This window comes from Microtus oregoni, unplaced genomic scaffold (genome assembly GCF_018167655.1).
Source record: "Microtus oregoni isolate MIOR12 unplaced genomic scaffold, Mior012 000012F_ref0000307, whole genome shotgun sequence".
Classification (NCBI taxonomy): Eukaryota; Metazoa; Chordata; class Mammalia; order Rodentia; family Cricetidae; genus Microtus; species Microtus oregoni.
This window is the reverse complement of record NW_024543071.1, coordinates 20,734,416-20,753,147: the sequence shown is the minus strand read 5'-3', so window position 1 is coordinate 20,753,147 and position 18,732 is coordinate 20,734,416. Positions and strand designations below refer to the sequence as shown.

Sequence of the window (18,732 nt, the reverse complement as noted above, 5' to 3'; positions counted from 1 at the left end):
ATTAGTATGTCTCACAGACTTTGTTAAATAGTTTCATCACCAGGCCAAACAAGTTACTAAGTTAAAAAAAAGAAAGATTTAAGAAAAGAGCAGAAACCCACAGCACACTCACGGCACCCAAAGCTAGAGGTCTAGCGCACAGTCCGCGGAGAAGCACGGGATTACCTTTCTATCCTCTCTAGGAAGGATAGAGCAGTCTCCAGGAGTATAGTCCCATATCTTTTTGGGAGGCTGACGGGAAGCAGAGGAGGAAATGTAGAAATGAGCATAAAGACATAAAGACAAACATGGGGGCTCAAACAAAGAGGGGCACGCTAGGAACCGACCGACACAGAGAGGTGAGCTCAAAGCAAAGGGCTGGGGTCCTGCCCGAGGACACACAGCTGTCTGTCCTGGGGCGGGGATGGGACAGAAAGCACTAAGTAGGCAATGTATTTAAGTCTCAAGAGTATATCAACCCAGATCCTCAGCAATGAAAATTTAAAATTAAAAGGGGGAGAAAAGCATCAATACCAATTTGAACAAATTAGAAACTTTTTTTTCCCAAAGACTGACACTGGAGAGTTTATATTTTGGAAATAGTCTCACCTACTGTAAAAACAAAATTATTTCATGTCAATAGATGTATAAATCTACAGATCTGACCCATGGGAGGGTGGCCTGAACTAAAGGGGAGTCCGGTTTGTAGCGAGAGCATCCAGAGTGGGGGTTCACACCAGCAGCTTAACTGGTAAGTGAGCAGAATTCACTGTTAACACTACCACTAGAGGTACACCCACCCTCCTCAGCAGATCGGAGGTACTCTGCTTGCTCCTGCACGCTTCATAGACAATCAGAGAGGTAGGAATCTGCGAGGAGGATGCTGTAGGCTTAACAAGAGTGTGTGTGGATGAGAGCTGAGCACACTTCCAGAGACTGCTAACTCTGAACTTCTCTCACAGACGGGGTTTTCTGACTGTGTCTATGCACATGTGAGATCTCCCATACTATGACCTCTGGGGAGATCAGAAACGGAGATGGTCAAGAACTCCTAAGATAGCCCACAAGCTTCATGTCAATTCGCCCTACAAAAACATTTCGAAGGCCTTAACACTGAGAAACAGTGTCCTGAATTTGTGGACAGAGATCAAATCGATTTCTGTAGAAATTGGAGGGGCAGGGAGAAGAAAGGCAGGCCCTCATGTTTCTGGTAAGGCCTCTCCAAGAGAAAAGCAAACTGACTCTGGCTGTTTTGCCGACAGCAGCAGTGCCTGTGTGTGGGCCCTGTGCTGAGGTCAGTGATAAGGCAGCTACCATTCCTTCTCAGTGCTTTCCACACTCGGGGGCTGTCTGGGCAGGTGGCCTTTCTACATGTGCTATCCTGTACCTTTCGACTTTCTCTGTCACGAACGGCCATAAGCAAGTGTCTAGAAATCACCAGCCCACCCTACCCCAGCCGGCCCTGGAGCCTTGAATTATCCATCATTTCGGGGCAACTTATTGAGGTCAACAATCAGGATCTTGTTGCAATTTTCAGTTCTTCTTGAGTGGCTTTAGGGGAGGCTGGGAAAGAAAAAGCAGCCCAGCAACTGTCGGCAGCCAAGTTCTAGTGGGTTTTTACCCGGGAGTAATGGCCCTAAGTTGGCGTGAGAGCAACAAAAAGAGTAGAGAGGATGCCTTCCTCTCATGAATGGCTAATGCATCTTCCAAAGCAGCATCCACGGTGCATGCCCGCATCACAGTGGTGCACCCTGTGCTTCATCATAATGCAACAAGGAGAAGGAAAACGTCCTCGCCCTCCTGCTCCTTTCTCAACTCTGCTGGCTCACCTAGATAACAAGTCCACCCTAAGGACGGCTCGAACCACATGTAAATGTTCTCTTGCTGGGGCTCCTGGGGATCATGGCCCGTGTTCTTAGGACAAGTCTTTGAAAGTTAAGGCTACATGAAAAGGACCCCTCCTCCCTACCCTGCCAAAGAGAAGGCATTATTTGACGAATGGCCTGTATCCTCCATGTTTATATGAGGTAAGTTACAGTTTTTGGTAGAACTGTTAATTTATCAAGTTATTCTCAGGACCTGTTTACTAAAGGCTGGGGTTGAACTACTACTGTCTAATATCAATGAAAGTCGTCTGCAATGATAGACTTATAAAAACATATTACTAGTATTAATTTAGTAAAGAAAGTTCCCCTAGCTTTTGCTAGAAAGTAATATTTCAGATTAAACTAGTTCAGTTATTTGGTAGATGGGGAGATGGTAGCTCCTGAAAGGGATTTCAAAAATCACTGGCAATGGATTCTGGAAAAAGTAATTGAAAATGAATATCTCCTGTCTTCTGCCAGTACAGCATGACACCGCTGCTCTGTACATCAATCATAGTGTTTTGGAGTGGACTACACCTAACTGAGCAGCTTTTAAGGAAGAGGATTAGGATACTGCTCAGTATTTGCAAGTGGAAAAGACTGTGTGCATTAAATTTAGTGTCCAAATGGTGGGCAGCAGAAAAGAAGAGAGAGAAAGGAGAAGAAATGAGCTGTGCACTCAGCACAGCAGCTCTGAGGAGGGGAAAGCTCAGTGCAGTTGGGCTAGATGCTTCCTCTCCACTGTCCCTAGGTGGCGCTCTTCATCAACAACAGGTGAAGGTAGGGGCATGCATGGAGGAAGGTCCAGAAGAGAGGACTACTGGCTACTACAAGCAGAATGTTGGAAACTGGGCACTCCTAACTCAGAAGATAACCTGAACTTTCAAGTTCAGCATCTTTAAGCCAAACCAGCAACTCCAAAGCACAGCCTGACTTGCCGTTGTCTTCTTCATGAAAAATACACAGCATGGAATTTAACATTTTACTGAACTACAAAATCAGTTCCTCTCTGCAAACAAAGCAATCATCCAAGACCGAAACCAATGGTTAGAGTCTTGTCCATATGTCTAATGTTTCATTTTTATATGCTCAACTCTTCCACCTATAAATTCCTTTTACAGTTCTCATTGGGAAATCAAAGTAGACTACAGGTTAAAAGTCCATCACCCTGAGTGGAGGGATGAGCTCAGATTATCCTCGTGCTCAAAACTCATCTGGGCGCAGGACTAAGGAACTCCCTCCCTAAGGGCCAGACTCAATTTGCACTGCCAAGTCAGAAATACCTCAGGGAAGCCGCCAAACACTAAATTTTCTAGAATTCTACCCTCCATTCCAAATCCTGGAAAATGCTAGCACAACTCAGAGAAACCATTCCCTAAAAGCTGCCTTTCACTGGGCTGGACTGAAGTTGTACCTACAAAGAGAAGCACCTTTTTTTTGGGTGGGGGAGGAGCCGCTCAGACACATGTCTCCTGCACATGCTTCAGAAACACGATTTGAAGCACCGTAGCGCTGGCCTTCTCGGTGATGCATTCCCATGCCTGTCTTCAGTGTACCTTAAAGGTTGCTTCAAGTAGTGACTGGATGGCAGAAAAAAATGCCACCCACCAGCTGACATCTGTTGGGTGTGGCAGAGGGATGGTCCTAGGACAAGCGATGCCTCGGTCATGCTTTCTGGATGTTCTAGGAAGTGTATCCCGGAGCTCAGTGTCCTTTCTGGTGGGAAAGCCTACTGGCTGCTGTAAGATAAGACTACCCGACTACTGCCGACTGTCATGGCTGCTCCCACTCCTGAACCCCTCACGCAGACCTGACTCTGCAGCAGCGACCGTGCACCAACAGCATTATCTCACAAGGAGTAGAACCACGGGAGCTATCGCACTTACCGGTTTCCCAAACTCCAATTCCGAAAAGAATTTATACCAAGGTTCATTCTTTAAATCTATCTCTTCTGGGCTTATATCCCGACTCTATAAGGGTTGGTGACAGGGAAATGGAAGAAAGAGAAGGATAACATTATGCAAAAGATTACATAGGAACAGGCCAGTAGAGATGCAGCGATTCTGGGCGACACAGCACCTGCTTTTGTCAGGGACCGTCCGGTTTTACCGACACCAGCAAAAATCAGGGCACTGAAACTGGAGGGAGAGGATGTGTTCATAAAAGCAGGGACACTGAGGTTGGGAGCAGTGAGGGTTTTGTTTTCAGTCCTGCAGCAGAGGCAGAAGGACTGGAGCTGGAGGACTCGGCACCGCACTGCGACTCTTCACCACAAAACAATACGGGCAGAACGCTATTCCCAGTCATTTCAGCACTGGAGAAAAGATGGCCCTTATTTCCTCTTGTAAAGATACATTAGCTGCGAGCATATAAACTGGTGAGCGCACACCAAACATTCAGCGTCTACGTCAGAGTAAAACAAACGGTTTTTAGGGGATGGGACAAGTTTAGTACTTATTTGCAAGGCTGCTTTGAGGTTTTCCAAAATAAATGCAAGTAATGACGCTTTAGAAAAGCCAACTGGTTAATGCTGCATCTTTAATGGCACATGAACAGGTGAGGTGCCATGTGTCATACACGGCAAAGCGAAAAGTGATGTAAGTCAAAGTAGAGGACACAAGCATCCGTGGGGAATGGGTACAGACAGGATATACTCTGTGTTCTAACAAATAAATGTTAAAGGACCGAGAAAAAAAAATTAAGTGACAGGAAAGCTGGACAAGACAGAGAACAGAACGGGGGAGAAACCTCTGGGTTATATGCGTTCCAAAGTTAGAGTCCTCGCTTCGCATGACACTAAGAAGTATCACATAGATCGATAATTTGATTCTATGATTTAATATTTCATCAAATACGTATTAAAGTTCTGGCACTTCATCTAGGGAATGCCAACTGCTTATTGAAAACACTAACGATGGATGATCAGAAATCACATCAAGTTTTCCAATAAAAGGAGTTTAATCATATGAGGCAGACGTGTTTGATGGTGAACATTTGCTTAAGCTCTTACGTTCCTAATAACTCTGAAAGTGACAAAAGGCTGAGATGCGCTTTTTCTATAACAATCTGAAATACAAAAATGCACACGGTTTCTGAAGAGGTTGAAGATGTCCCACGAGAAACTGGGCTGCCCCCTGGCCACAATGCCGATGGCACGGGAGAACACGCTGCCCAGCCCCACCTACAGCTGCACTGACACCTCTGGATAGCCCTTGGCTGCTTGCAGACAAGTCTGGAAGCTGTCTTAGTGACTTCTACCAAGCGCTTCTTCCAAAAGCCCGGGAAACATCTACACCATTCGTTTATTCTTGCTGTTACAGGTGGAAGACATGGGCACCGGTCAGAGACTTTCTTTAACTGAAATGTAATTTGAAACTAGAGGGGAATCTATGCAGAATTCCACCCTCTTGCATCTAGATCAGTTTCCTCTAGAGTTTCCATCTTGAAGGAAAAGGCCTGCCCCTCCAGACATTAATAGTCCCTGGTGTGTGTGTGGCCACATGTATGTACAGGTGTGTTTACATAGCTCTGCACATGTATGTAGATATCAGAGGATAACTTTAGGTGCTGTTCCTTAGGGGCCGGTTACTTTGTTTTCTGAACCAGGGACTCATTGGCTTAGGGCTTGCCAGTCGGGCAAGGCTGGCTGGCCACTAAGTCCTGAGAGATCTGCCTGGGCTCCGCCTCTCCAGTGCTGGGACTGTAAGCACAAGCAACCAAGCCTGGCTTTTTTACTCTTCTCCTGGGAACTGAACTCGGGTCTCCAGCACTTTACCAACTGAGCCATCTTCCCGGCATAGTCTGCCTTTATTTGGTGAAATGAAGCACAATGCCCACGAAGATCAAACCACTAGAGAATGATGGCTTAACCATGGGGACCTTCTACAACCTAGAATGATGGATTTCCATGAAACCTACTTCATATTTGTTATTTTTACAAAGACTATTTATAAACCATTCCCTGGGAATAGGTTAGGATTTTTTTTTTTATAAAATGTACTAACATACCAACCCTTTTGGGAAACTGCCTAAGAGTAGTTATGATACTTACAGCCCTGAAAGAATTAACTAATTTTATTCTTGAACGCTGCCTGCATAATAGTTGACTGCCAAGGTTGATGCAGAGTAAAAACAGGTTACGTTAAATAACTTGGGTCCAAAGCCTCAAGTTGCCCAGACATAAAGGTAAGTACTGCCAACAGCACGCATGTCCGCATTCGTCTGCCGGGTATAAATGGCAGTGCATCCAATCAAGGAACAGACTAACAGGGAACATCCTTCTGGAAGCAGAGGAGCCCTGTTCCCATACCCACGGCACTTCCACAATGCCGGGCTCTGGTCTTCCCTGCTGTGATCTGCTCTCTTTCCAGCTTGATAAAATCCATGGAAAGAGCAAGTAGCTTGCCAGGAAAATGTCGTCTCCTCAAAGACAATGTTGTTGCTTGAACAGGAGCCAAAGACCGGCTTCAGATTTCAATTAGTAAATCATGTGAACACGGGGTTCACTTCCATCATGTTTTACAGTTTTGGTGGCTCTTCGACCCCATCACCCATGTTGGCCACATCACCTGGCACACCATCAGGTTGGAGGGCCAGATCATATTTCTGTTCACAAAGGAAAACCTTGAGATTCAGAAGGTTAACTGTCTTGCCTGAAGGCATACAGCCAAGTCAGGATTGGAACCCAGAGCTCAGATCTTCGAGGGCTGATCCAGCCAGCACTGCAAACTACACTCATCCCCTTCATGAGGGTGCACATGGCACGAAACTCAAGCAGGGCTAGTAGCTAGCCTGAAATGCCAGGGAAGGAGCTCAAGTGCCAGCTGAGTCAGAAGGAGGCAGGGCTGGGCAAATCCCCTTGTTCACACTTCCATGTTCATTCTGTACCTGCCACGACTATCTCACTGTCCTTGCTGCCACACTCCTACGTAACAGGAACTCCAAAATCTATCCCAAAGCTAGGCACGAAAAAGTTATTTCTTTCTATATTTGGTTAAATGAAGCTCATGTCCTATAGGAGATTTCAGGGGGAAAAGTATAAAAAGGAGTAAAGTCTAGACATTCCTGACAAAGCAGGGACAAACCAATATTGCTCTAAGCCCAAGGCCATGGAGAAAAGGTTGACTTCTACTTGGTTAGTGAGGCAAGAGGCTGTGCCTGGGCCTCTTCCTTGAACTGGCAGAATTAAGTAGCTGTGAGCAACTCAAATGGAAGAAAAAGTGGTGGTTTTTTCTCTATTCACGAAGAGACAAAGCAAATTAAAATAAAATCTAACTTAGATTCTGCATTCGTCACCAGTTTACACATTTAATGGTTAATAAAATGATTCTTTAGTTCTCTTCAAAAAGTATATGAATGAGGGTGCCGCTCAAATCCTAGTCAGCCAGTATTCATACTAAAAGGCACATAGAAATTCACATAGCAGCTTTTCTGTTCACGTGATAAAAATAGCAGGATTAAAAAAGATCAAGCATAATGGACCAATTCAACCACCGTCAGAAAATTAAGATTCAACTGAAATTCCTCTCTAAAAACAACTTCTCTTTGGAAGGACAGAGCTAACTGGGGTAAAGGGCACTGAACTGAGCTGTTGGGCAGGTGCCCACATAGTGCTATGTGGGCCTCAGGCCTGGAACATTTCAGAGGGGCACCTGCACTGAAACACAGATGGTGTTTTGCCGTCCTGGTGGACAGTCTCCATCACTCCCATGGGTCCTCCATGGAGGCATTGTGGGGCACTTCCCAGCATCTGTAAAAATAATGCCAATGAGCCCAAGCACTGTGGTACCAAAGAGGAAAACAAAATAATGTGTTTTCCTAGTTCTGAATAGAGGTAAAATTACTAAGACCAAGGGATGGAAACACAAAGACAAAATTAAGAAAAAGGGTGTGCCTTCAGTAAAAGCAAGGACAATCTATAAATGGCCACTGCCCAAATAAAAGCACCCAAGGGCCTCCAGAATCCCTGAAGTCACTGGACTGTATTAATGCACAATGGAAGCCAGCAGGTTTATTACTAAAGACTGTGGCTTTTTTCCCATCAACCCCTGGATTGAAGGTTGCCATGTGCATTTATTTCCTGCAGGTCGAGAGCCCCCAATGAAGCAAGGACCCAGAAGGAATTCATTCTGCTTGTCTCTTAACTTTCTGCTTAAAATACCCATGGTGCCCAGCAAACACTGAAGAATGACAACTCTGGAAGCGTTTCTGTGAACCGATGACCTTTTCCCTAATTAAAATTACTCCAGCACGTATAAAGACGTCACGTTTTCATTTCAGTAAAAGTCAAATCAATTGAAAGACATGTAGAACAGTGGGGCTAACAGCTCTTAATGAAACCAACATCCAGCATAACCCTTCTATCCCGCTGTCCAGCCAGAAGGCCACATGCTGACGCAGCTCTGGAGAATCTCTTTAACCATTTACCGAAATCTAAACCAGCTTTTTCTAATGGAGGGTGAATGAAAGGAAGCATGATTGGCAGATATGGAACTAATCAATTTGTAAAGCCTTCCTGTTTCACAGAAGTGACTACATTTCCACGTTGGCCTGGAATTTCCACACCATTTTCCCACTCAATTTTCTAGAGATGTAAATTTGTTTAAGGGACAATCAGGTAAACTGATTTCATTAGTGAGTTCTCAGCCATGTGCCAATCAAAGACAGAAGACCTAAAACATAAATTCTAGCAGCCCAGGGCTTTGCCCCAAGCTACAACATTCTATTGCTTATTCATCTTGGAATGATTTTAATGCTAGTCTGGTCATTTCTGTAAATTCTATCCATTTCAAACCAAAGGTGCCTACAAAAAAGAAAAACCTTTAATCAATAAGCCTGAAAAAGTGATAGTTTTTTTCCTAAAAACAAAACAAAAAACCAGAAGATCAATCTTTGTTAGTAGAAAATTAAAATGAGTTAAAACCATAAACCATGCACAATTGGAACAACAGAGCCACAAAAACAAAACAGAACAAAATAAAATAAAACAAAAAACCAGTTGCTCAGAAGCAGACTTGGGACTTATTTTCATCAAGACCTGAAAAATGCAGAGGGTGAGAATACTTCAATTTTCTTCACTGTTCTAAACAAAACAAGCCTATCTCAGCGGGGAAGAATATGGTCCAACTACACAGTGTGTCCAATGTGGACCACGTGGGCAGAGGGGAACAAAGGGCTTTCATATGCACATTACCATCTTCTCATTGGTCAGAACAGAAGACTTGCCAGGCTGATATTCGTAAATGCTTTTGGGCTCTGCTCGGTATTTTCTTGTATCCACTTTCTTATCTGGGGGCTCCCAGTCGTTTCTGTAGAAAGAAAAATCCTATTTTCATGAAAGCGGCACCAGCTTCCCACACAGTCTGAGCCTGGTTGATGGTAGTCTTAAAGAATTTTTATATCCAAGGTATAAAACTGGAATCAAGGGCTAGCAATTTAGGTGTGCTGTTTGCTTCTCCAAACAACCCAATTCAGTCTCCAACTTGGCTTTACAAGGGGCATGGAGATACCCTGTTCCTAAAACCTGGCACCAGTAGGTGGAGAGAGGAAGGGAGAGAAAGAAGGGAGGAAAACGAAGCAAGGCTTGTCCTGGAAAAAACTCTTTCTCCTCGCTCTGCTCTTACGATTTTAACATTCCCCAAACACTCGAACTCCCACACAATTTATGCAAAGCATAAATGCAGGTCCTCAAGCTTCCAGATTGTGGCTCAAACCCTTGTCACCCAGATAATCACAGTACTTTACAAACTCCTGAAACTTTAATTTATCTAACTGGAAGATAGCGACCACTGTATGCCAGGTATACAGCCGCCCTAGGCAAACACCAGCTGTATGCCCGGAGTTCTTTCCTAGTCTGCATCTCAACCTACTACACGCTAACTTCAGCGTGGGTCAAAGTTTTGAGGTTCTTTTTATTAATTTTAATCTGTCTAGGTGTTGGCTAATTTTATGTCAACTAGACACAAGCTAGAGGGAACCTCAATTTAGAAAATACCTCCATAAGATCCAGCTGTAGGGCATTTTCTTAATTAACAATTGATGGAGGAGGGCCAGTCCTTTGTGGGTGGTGCCATCCCTGGGCTGGTGGACCTGGGTTCTATAAGAAAGCAGGCTGAGCAAGACGTGATGAGGAAGCCAGTAAGCAGCATTCTCTGTGGCATCTGCACCAGCTCCTGCCTCCAGGTTCCTGCTCTGCGTGAGTTCCTGTCCTGCTTTTGATGATGAACTGCTAGTGAAATAAACCCTTTCCTTCCACAAGCGTTTTGGTCATGGTGTTTCACCCCAGCAACGGCAGCCCTAACTAAGACTCTGTAAGTGTGGTGTGCGTGCATTCATGCGCCATGCCATGGTGTGCATGTGAAAGTTGAAGGACAGCTCTGTGGAGCCAGTTCTCTTTCCTCCCATCTTTATGTGGTTTCCAGAGATCAAACTCAGGTCAAGCGTTGGTGCCAGGCACCTTTACCCGTTGAGCCTCTTGTCAGCCCTGGTCCCAATTTTTAGTCTGACATGCAGAGATGGATTGCAAAGGATACGTGAGTCTTTGGAAATCGTCTACCAACTTTTATGCAGGAACATTACTGCACTTTGCACTATGGTTATATTTTGCTTTTCATGAATGGCTGGACAATGATTTGTGTATTCTTCTGCAAAGTCTAATTCAATATGCACAGAACGTACCCAGTAGGTGCCTAATAAATATACTTATAAAGAATTTCTGAGTATATCCAGTCTTTCTTTTATATTCATTATCAGATTCATCAGGTAGATGTGTCAGGCACAAGTGGGCTTTTAAAACAGCCATTCACTTGCCTGTAGAGCTAGAGATGCATGAAACTAGATGTGAATTTAAGAAGAAATATAAGTTTACTCTGCACAGAACTTTTAGTTTGTGGAAGTTGGCAAAAATTGAGGTCAGAGGATACATGGGACACCTATCTAGGTGACAAGAGATGATTACTCCATAGGACATCTGTCTCAATAATACATGTTATATTAGTAAGTAGACATGACAGAATATAGCTGTGTTTAGTATTACAGTCTTTATTGTGAATATGTAAATGATGGTTCCAATTTAAGATTTTTCTTATAATAAGTAGAGCCTGGTAGTGTACGCCTGTAATCCCAACTATTTATAGACTAAGGTAGGAAGGTTGACAGTTCAAGCCCTGCTTGGGCTACAGGGCACACCCAAAAACAGCATGAACAACTTACCAAGATGCTGTCTCAAAATAAACAGTGAAAAAGGAGAGCTGCCCAGCTCTGTGGCAGAGTACTTGCCTAGCATTCAGGAAGACTCTGGCTTCAATACCTAATACTGCAAACTTTTCTTCTTGACTAGATAAAAGCCTATACTAATTATAGTCAATAGCAATTATGCTCACACTATGAACCAGGCCCTAATAGCAAGGCCAAGTGCAATCGCTTATTTTATCCTTGCAACACTCTCATGGAGAAGTCATGCTATTTTTATTCTTATTCCACAGATCAGGGTATGGACCGAGAGGTGACAGCACAGAGATTCCGTTTCTTGTTCCTAACAAAAGCTCCTGGGATGCAGATACTGGGGAGACATGGATGAGCATCCAAGGGACCACTTACCTCTCTGGGCTGGACTTCAGTGAAGATGAGCGGGCTGGGAGGGGTAGTGTGGCCGACCTCTTCACTACTTTCTCCCCGTCAATGTAGTTCATCTCACTTTTTGAGCGAGGCACAGAAAGGGGAGACTTTGCTGGAGAGAAAGTACACACAAAATACTTCAGACTCAAATGAAAACTAAACCTCAAGATGTCTCTTCCACCATCCTCCCTTCCTCCCCACAAGAAGGGCTTCACTTACTGTCTTCAGAGAAGGAATATCGAGGAGAGTGCAGATCAGAATCATCATCTAGAGAACAAAAAAGAGGAAGTCAGGCAGGACAGACTCAAGTGAGAGATCCAGGGTGCCCACCACGCCCCCTTCCACAGTCCTGCACAACATCCAGCCACACCAGGGACCCAGAGGGGAAGGGACTCAAGCCTGGGGCTACATCACATAGACTACACTGCAGAGCAGTGAGGCTTGCAGGAGTCCTTCAGATCCAACACAGCCCAGCAGAAACTGGTTTCAGACACCAGGAGATGTACGGAGATAAGACTCCTCACAAGGAGAAGGTCCCCCACCAAAGCTGGAATGCAGAGCTTTGCATCTATCAGAGTGGGAAGTGGGGGCTGAGAAGGATCCAGTCACTCAATGCTCAGTCTCAGGTCTTGCCTGTTGGATGCCATGGCCTCTTTCTAAGCTCATGGCTATTACTGGATAAGGAAAAGAGGTCCAGAGAATGTGGTTCCTAGCTTCCTATTGTAGCTTTGACCTGTTGCGTATGCTCTTCAGACAACACAACCGGTAAAGAGGTCCTACAGCTAAGAAAAGAGTTCAAGAAAACCCGGATTACACCTCAGCTTTGCTCAGTGAGTAGATCTTTCAGGATCTAACACTACCACGGCTGATGTGAGGCTGCTCTGTGAAGGTGCTGCTTGGGATGACGCTCTGTGAAGGTACCACTCAGAGTGATGCTCTGTGAAGGTGCCACTCAGGTGATGCTCTGTGAAGGTACTGCTTGGGATGACACTCTGTAAAGGTACCGGTGGTGCTCTGTGAAGGTACCACTCAGGGTGGTGCTCGGTGAAGGTACTGCTTGGTGTGAGCATCTAAACTGAGTCTGCAACAAGTCAAATTCATATGAATTTCTGTGATGTATGATGGGTTCTATAGGTGTGTGTGTGTACACACCCCTAGATAAACTGAACAGTGGGTTCTGAGATGACCAAGAAAAGATCTGAACCCCTCAAGGGAAGGGGTGCATGTATTAAAGTAGAAATCAGATCACAGGTCATTTACAGGAACAGATCTGTCCCGAGTACAAGCTATGACATCCATGATAATCCTTCCTAAACATTTCTTCTCCAGAGTGCCGGAGAGTCCAATACCTTGCTCATCTGAATTCATGGTACTTGCATCTAGAAAAAAGACCCAATTTCATTCACTAAGATCCATAACACTATTCCAGCAAAACACATGACCTAAGCAGCAAAGTCAAGTCAAGGGATTTGAAATGCTGTATTAATGACAGTATTAATCAAGCCCCTGTGTCTAGGCAAATTAAGTATCAGAGCAAAAAAAGGTCAGAATGTTCTATCAAATGTAAACAAAGCAAACATTACTATTATGTTGAGTACAGCAGCATTCAAAAACAGCTTCTACCTTCTGGCCCTTCCCTTCTTCTCACTATTGTCTGTCCCAGGTGTCCCTCAGCCAAAACAACAGATAGGAATCCAGCACCAGGGTAACTTGTTCTCCTTCCAGCTCCCCTTGTCTTTAAAAGAACTAGTCAACACCAAGGGTTGACAGGGACTATGATTCTTCACCAACACAGCCAAGCCTTTCTTTTTTAGGGTGGGATGGGGAGGCCTTACGATGATGCTCAGGCTGATTTCTAATGCAGTCTTCCTGCCTTAGTCTTCTGCGTGCTAGGACTACAGGCCTGCATCACGACAACCCACTATCCTTTCATTATTATAAACTGAGTATTGGTAAGTTTATTTATGTTAACTTCCAAAAATACGATAGTGGAAGGATGAAATGGAATCAGAAATGTATTTTTGGAAAAAGTATTCTGAAGAATTTTGTGTTACTAGCTTTTCGTTTGTTTGTTTTAGAGTTTTGTTTTGTTTTTTTAAGGAACGTGATGTATTTATAAAGCACTATGGTATCAAAAGACACCAAAACTCAGCTTTAGCTAAGGGCACCTGGCCTGCCCCACCCCAAGTTAACTTTGAAAACAAAACACTGCTTTAAACCAAGCCTAATATTTTAGCTGAAGACCCTAAACCTCTTTGAATCATGGAAGATGGCAGCCTAGCAGCAGGTGGTGGAAAGGCCAGTTCCAACTATCACATGGCTACTAAAGCCCGAACAAAGTAGGAGCGCAGGGACAGCATCAAATGGGTTTTAACGTGAAGATTAATGTTAAGATTTTTCAACACTGTTTCCTCTAGACATTTCTAATGTCAAGTTTTAGAAGGCAGTGAGAAATAGTTCTTATGCGATGGGGAAGAAAACAGCTCAAGGAGCCCGACTCTGGTGAGTTAAAATGCAGAGGAAAGCAAGAAGGGGATGGGACAGGGCAAGGGCAGAAACTGAGTGACTGATTCACTCTCCCCCCTCCTCCTCTCGTCCTCTCTCGCCCATCCTTGCTTCTTCTCTCCCTGAGTCAGAGTCTCACGGTAGAAAACGGAGTCTCATCCACCCTAAGATACACATGGCCAGGGTGTCGCTGTGAGTGAGCTTTTCATTCTCACGGCGGCCACAGGACTCTAGCATGGACATAGGTTTGGGGACTGTATGCAAACACCCCGCTGTCAAACAGGTTAATCTGACAACTTCAACAAGTATGACAAGGTCCACAATTATTTTTGTTATCTCTTTCATAAATCTAATAAAAGCAAATTTTACTTCATTTTATGAATTAAAATAGCAATAAAATCTACCATTAATAATAGCAAAAACTAGCTATACCACTCATTTTATAAACAAGGAGACCAGGGTCCAAGAAGGCAAGAAAAGTTGCCCCCGGTGACTCAGTAAGAAAGAGGTCACTTCAGTCCTGGGACGAAGTGGCTATTATGACCTTTCACTTCACCTTTATAGCTCCAATCCTGGGCAAGGAAACTCCATTTTTTTTTTTTTAAGTCTGGAAGAAGCAATGAAAGGTGTTGTCCTAAAACTGAAGGGCACCACATGCCAAGACATCTCATCTCCAGCCTTGAAGCCTTTGCTCACTCAAGGAGATGCTTAGGCAAGCCTTCAGAGTAACTCTGCCGCACTCACTTTGCCTTCTATTGGCCTCCGGGGATAATATAACATTGCTACATCCTGCACTTGCTGTTGTCTGAAACTTTCTCCTGGTAAGCATCTCCACAATGAGGAAGCTGGGTATACAGTTAGAATAACCAGGGCCTGGAAAGCTGAGTGTAAGGCCATCCTTCAACCCATAGCCAAACAGAGTAATATACATGTGCACTGTTTAACCATAAGTACACAAAGAAAAACCTTTCTCAAGTCTTTTAAGAACTAGCGACGCAGAGTGTGCTGTCACAGCCTCCAAGCGTTCTTGACAACAATGCCAGGGGATTCAGCTGAGCGGGGATCTTGTGATTCCTGCTTGTGATGGAACTATATGCTATCTTTGCCCCTTGGAATAAACACCAAGCAACTGACATCAAACCTTGGCACTAACACTCAGAACTTCCCAAGTCAACCATTCCAGGAAGCTTGAACATTACGCAGCACACACAGGGTGAACTTTGGTGCCTTAAAGGCCCCTGATGGGCTCTGGTGTTGACACACAACATTCTCCCCGGCCTTTGTGGCACAATAGTTAGTCCCAGAGCTGCCAGGAGCTGCATAATTGCCTTTTCAAACACAACAACAACGTTAAATGAATTTCTAAAAGCTTTCCTTCAGGGTTGATTTTGCAGTTGCTGTTTAGAATTTATAGAATTCTGAAAGTCAACTGGAGAGATTGCTGGACCAAACCATTTAAAGCTCTACATAAGTGACAAAATGGGATGCTCAGTCAAAAGCAGCATTCACAGAACCGCAAACTGTGCCATTAAATCTCCAGTTAGTGCTTCATAAGTCTTTAAACCTAAAATTATTTTTGTGATAATAACGGCTCTCACTTTAACACGATCTTATTCCGTCATTCAATATAATTCCTTCTGAGGCTTTACTCCCTGTGCTTAGCAAGAACAAGGATACAAGATGGAAACAGAAAACATCCCACAGAAAACAGCCAAGGAAAAGGAGATAGAGTCTGGGGAGGCAAAGAAAAGGCAAGCAAAGGGGGACAAAGAAGGCAAGTATAGGGGGCTTGTGTGGAAAGTCACAGATTACGTATGTTCTGGTTAAAGACTGCCATATATTAAGTCACAGATTACATATGTTCTGGTTAAAGATTGCCATATATTAAGTCACAGATTACGTATGTTCTGGTTAAAGACTGCCATATATTAAGTCACAGAGTACGTATGTTCTGGTTAAAGACTGCCATATATTAAGGGATGGAAAACAAAGGCCACAAGAGAGTGGAGAGAAGCTGCAGAAGACACACTCCTAAGAAAGAGAATTCTGAGAAGTTATTTGAAAATGGGAAAGGAACAAACTGAGGGAGACAGCCTGGAGGGATCCGTGGGCTAATGAGACCCAGAGTCTGGAGGGACCCACGGGCTAGAGAAGGCTCACCATTCCCATCTTCATCCAGCCTTCTGGGTCCCGAGGTGGAAAGGGGATGTCTGCTTCAGTTCTTAACTATGCTGCAGACCAAAGACTTTTGCACATGCTGGGAGGGGACCTTCTGGGCAGCTCACATAAGGAGAACAAAGGTGACTGCCACAAGCCGCCTGGCCCCTCCCCTGGGCAGGACTAGCAAAAGTTTGGGGCAGGAGGCACAAGTCAGCCAAACATCTTCACAACAGAACAACTTCACTCAAACTCAAGAAAAATGAGGCTATTCATAGAAATCCTGCACAGCTAGGAGAGTTATTTTCACTCAGCTTTATGTGTGCCTGAGAAAACTGCCTCCGGCAAGCTTTGCCTGAGGAAAAGCAGGAGAAGGAGGGAAGGGGAACATAGACGGACCCCTGTGACGATGTTTATAAGTGGCAGCATGAGTCACAGCAACAGAGATGGCAGTTCCAACCTCCAACGAGAAGCGGTGCTAAGGGGAGTCACGAACCAGGAGGAAAGCTGCTCTCTGACCTCACCCCAGTGTGGTTCAATGGGTCCTCATAGGTCGTGGGTCACAGCTACTTGGCTTTGTTGTAGATTTGGGACACTGTGTAAAAATATCTTTTCTTGACAGCGAATGTGCCAAGTCAGCTGTCCTTACAAGGCCAGAGTTCTGAATCTCCAGTCCTCACTCCAGTCCTACCTGCATGTATGTCTGTATGCCAGAAGAGGGCACCAAATCTCATTATAGATGGTTGTGAGCCACCTTGTGGTTGCTGGGAATTGAATTCAGGACCTCTAGAAGAGCAGTCAGTTCTCTTAACCTCTGAGCCATCTCTCCACCGCCCTTAAACTTTCAAACTTTCAAATTAGCACGTTGGTCCTTTGGTGCAAGGAGTGGGGGGAGTTTTGAGGAAGAAATCTTGACATTTCAGTGGGTCTGTCATGCTTGGTCTATGGTGTAGGAGTTCCTTCTGTTTGTGTGTTGCTTTCATTGGATAATGAATAAAGAAACTGCCTTGGCCTAGTTGATAGGACAGAACTTAGGTAGGCAGAGGAGACAGAACTGAATTCTGGGAGAAAGAAGGGCAGAGTGAGAGACGCCATGGATCTCCTGCCTGAGATGGATGCTGGTTAGAATCTTGCCCATAAGCCATAGTCACGTGGCGATAGACAGATTAATAGAAATGGGTTAAATTAAGATGTAAGAATTAGCCAATAAGAAGTCAGAGCTAATGGGCCAGGCAGTGTTTAAATGAATGCAGTTTCTGTGTGATTATTTCGGGTGTAAGCTTGCCGGGCAACCGGGAAAAACAAGCGGGCCCTCTCTCTTTGCAACAGGTCTCATTGCTTGGGGAGCTTTCCTAACTGCATGTTCCCACACAGATCCCAAGAGACACCAGCTCAGCAGCCCAACACAGGATTGACTCAAGAGAAGCTGCCATGAGTTATCAGAGAGCTCTTGGCAAAGGCGGGGGGGCAATCAAGTGCACAAAGTCTATCAGGAGGGGAGGATCAGCAGAACAAAATCCCGTGTTCAGAGTTCCCCAGAATCAGCCATGGTTGAATCCTGACTCAACCACGTCCTGTGTGACTTTGCACATACTACCTAACCGCCCCCTCCAAGCTTCTTCAGGATCATCTCGTGGGTGCTAGGAAGATGAAAATAAGGTTGACAGTAGTGATGTGCTCCGCACACAGCCTCACAGTGGACACCAAAGTCTCCAAATCTGTGGCTGAGTGTGGGCAGTGAAAAAATTGGAATCAGTAAAAAGTTTTAAAACATGGAATGAATGAAAGCGAATTCAAACTCAAAGCAAACAAATCCAAGGCATTTCTGGCTCCCAACTATCAGGCAGCTCCACTGCGTCCATGCTTCTGAGCATACATGTATACTGTGCACTGCACACAGCATCACTCCACATACCCCAACGTTGACCGAAACTCTAGCTCAGTGTTTTGACTGTACAGAGAAAGATTTCTGGTTCTGGTTTTGGGTTTTTTTTGTTTTTTTTTTTTTGTTTTGTTTTTCGAGACAGGGTCTGTGCAGCTTTGGAACCTGTCCTGGAACTCGCTCTGTAGACTAGGCTGGCCTTGAACTCACAGAGATCCCCCTAACTCTGCCTCCCAGGTCCTGGGATAAAAGCCGTGAGCCACCACCATCCAGCTTAGAATAAGTTTCTTTCTGGTTTATTGTCAGTAAATGTTTGATAAGTATATACGTGAAGCAACACATACATTTCTCAGGTGCAGAAGGGCACAACGGAAATGTTGAAGCAGCTTTGGTGTTAGGTGGAATAGCAGTAAGAGCACGGCAGTCACCACACACTGCTGCCCCTTAAATAAAATCCGGGGAGGGGAAAGGAGAGGAGTGTGGGGTTCCGAGCTGTCTTAAGGATTATAAAATGCCCAGACTGCTCTTTGCTGTAACTTACAGAGGATTATTTTCGTCAACACGTAAACTCATTAAGAAATGGCCGTCCCATTTATCTTCCAGCATCTGCCTAGCAGTTTACTTGCTCACTCAGGGAGAAGGAAGGTTTCTAAGCTGGGGCAAGCACGTGCTCACAGGCCCCACTGCTCAGAACAATCAGCTCTGAGATACTTAGAAGTATCTTCTTTC

General features: G+C 44.7%; 1 protein-coding gene across 50 annotated transcripts in view; it reads right to left on the bottom strand.

The window, feature by feature from the left end:
• The window catches only part of Sorbs1 (sorbin and SH3 domain containing 1), a 223,662-nt gene that overhangs the window by 49,262 nt on the left and 155,668 nt on the right, over positions 1-18,732 (bottom strand). For 32 of the 50 annotated variants that reach the window (XM_041661075.1, XM_041661076.1, XM_041661077.1 and 29 more), the window contains 5 exons: positions 11,679-11,726; positions 11,442-11,571; positions 9,037-9,151; positions 3,731-3,814; positions 166-231 (listed from right to left, as the gene is read on the bottom strand). In XM_041661075.1, the coding sequence (XP_041517009.1) occupies positions 166-231; positions 3,731-3,814; positions 9,037-9,151; positions 11,442-11,571; positions 11,679-11,726 (443 nt within the window). The remainder of the gene's footprint in view (positions 1-165; positions 232-3,730; positions 3,815-9,036; positions 9,152-11,441; positions 11,572-11,678; positions 11,727-18,732) is intronic. The other 18 variants (XM_041661064.1, XM_041661069.1, XM_041661091.1 and 15 more) reach the window with 2 other exon arrangements.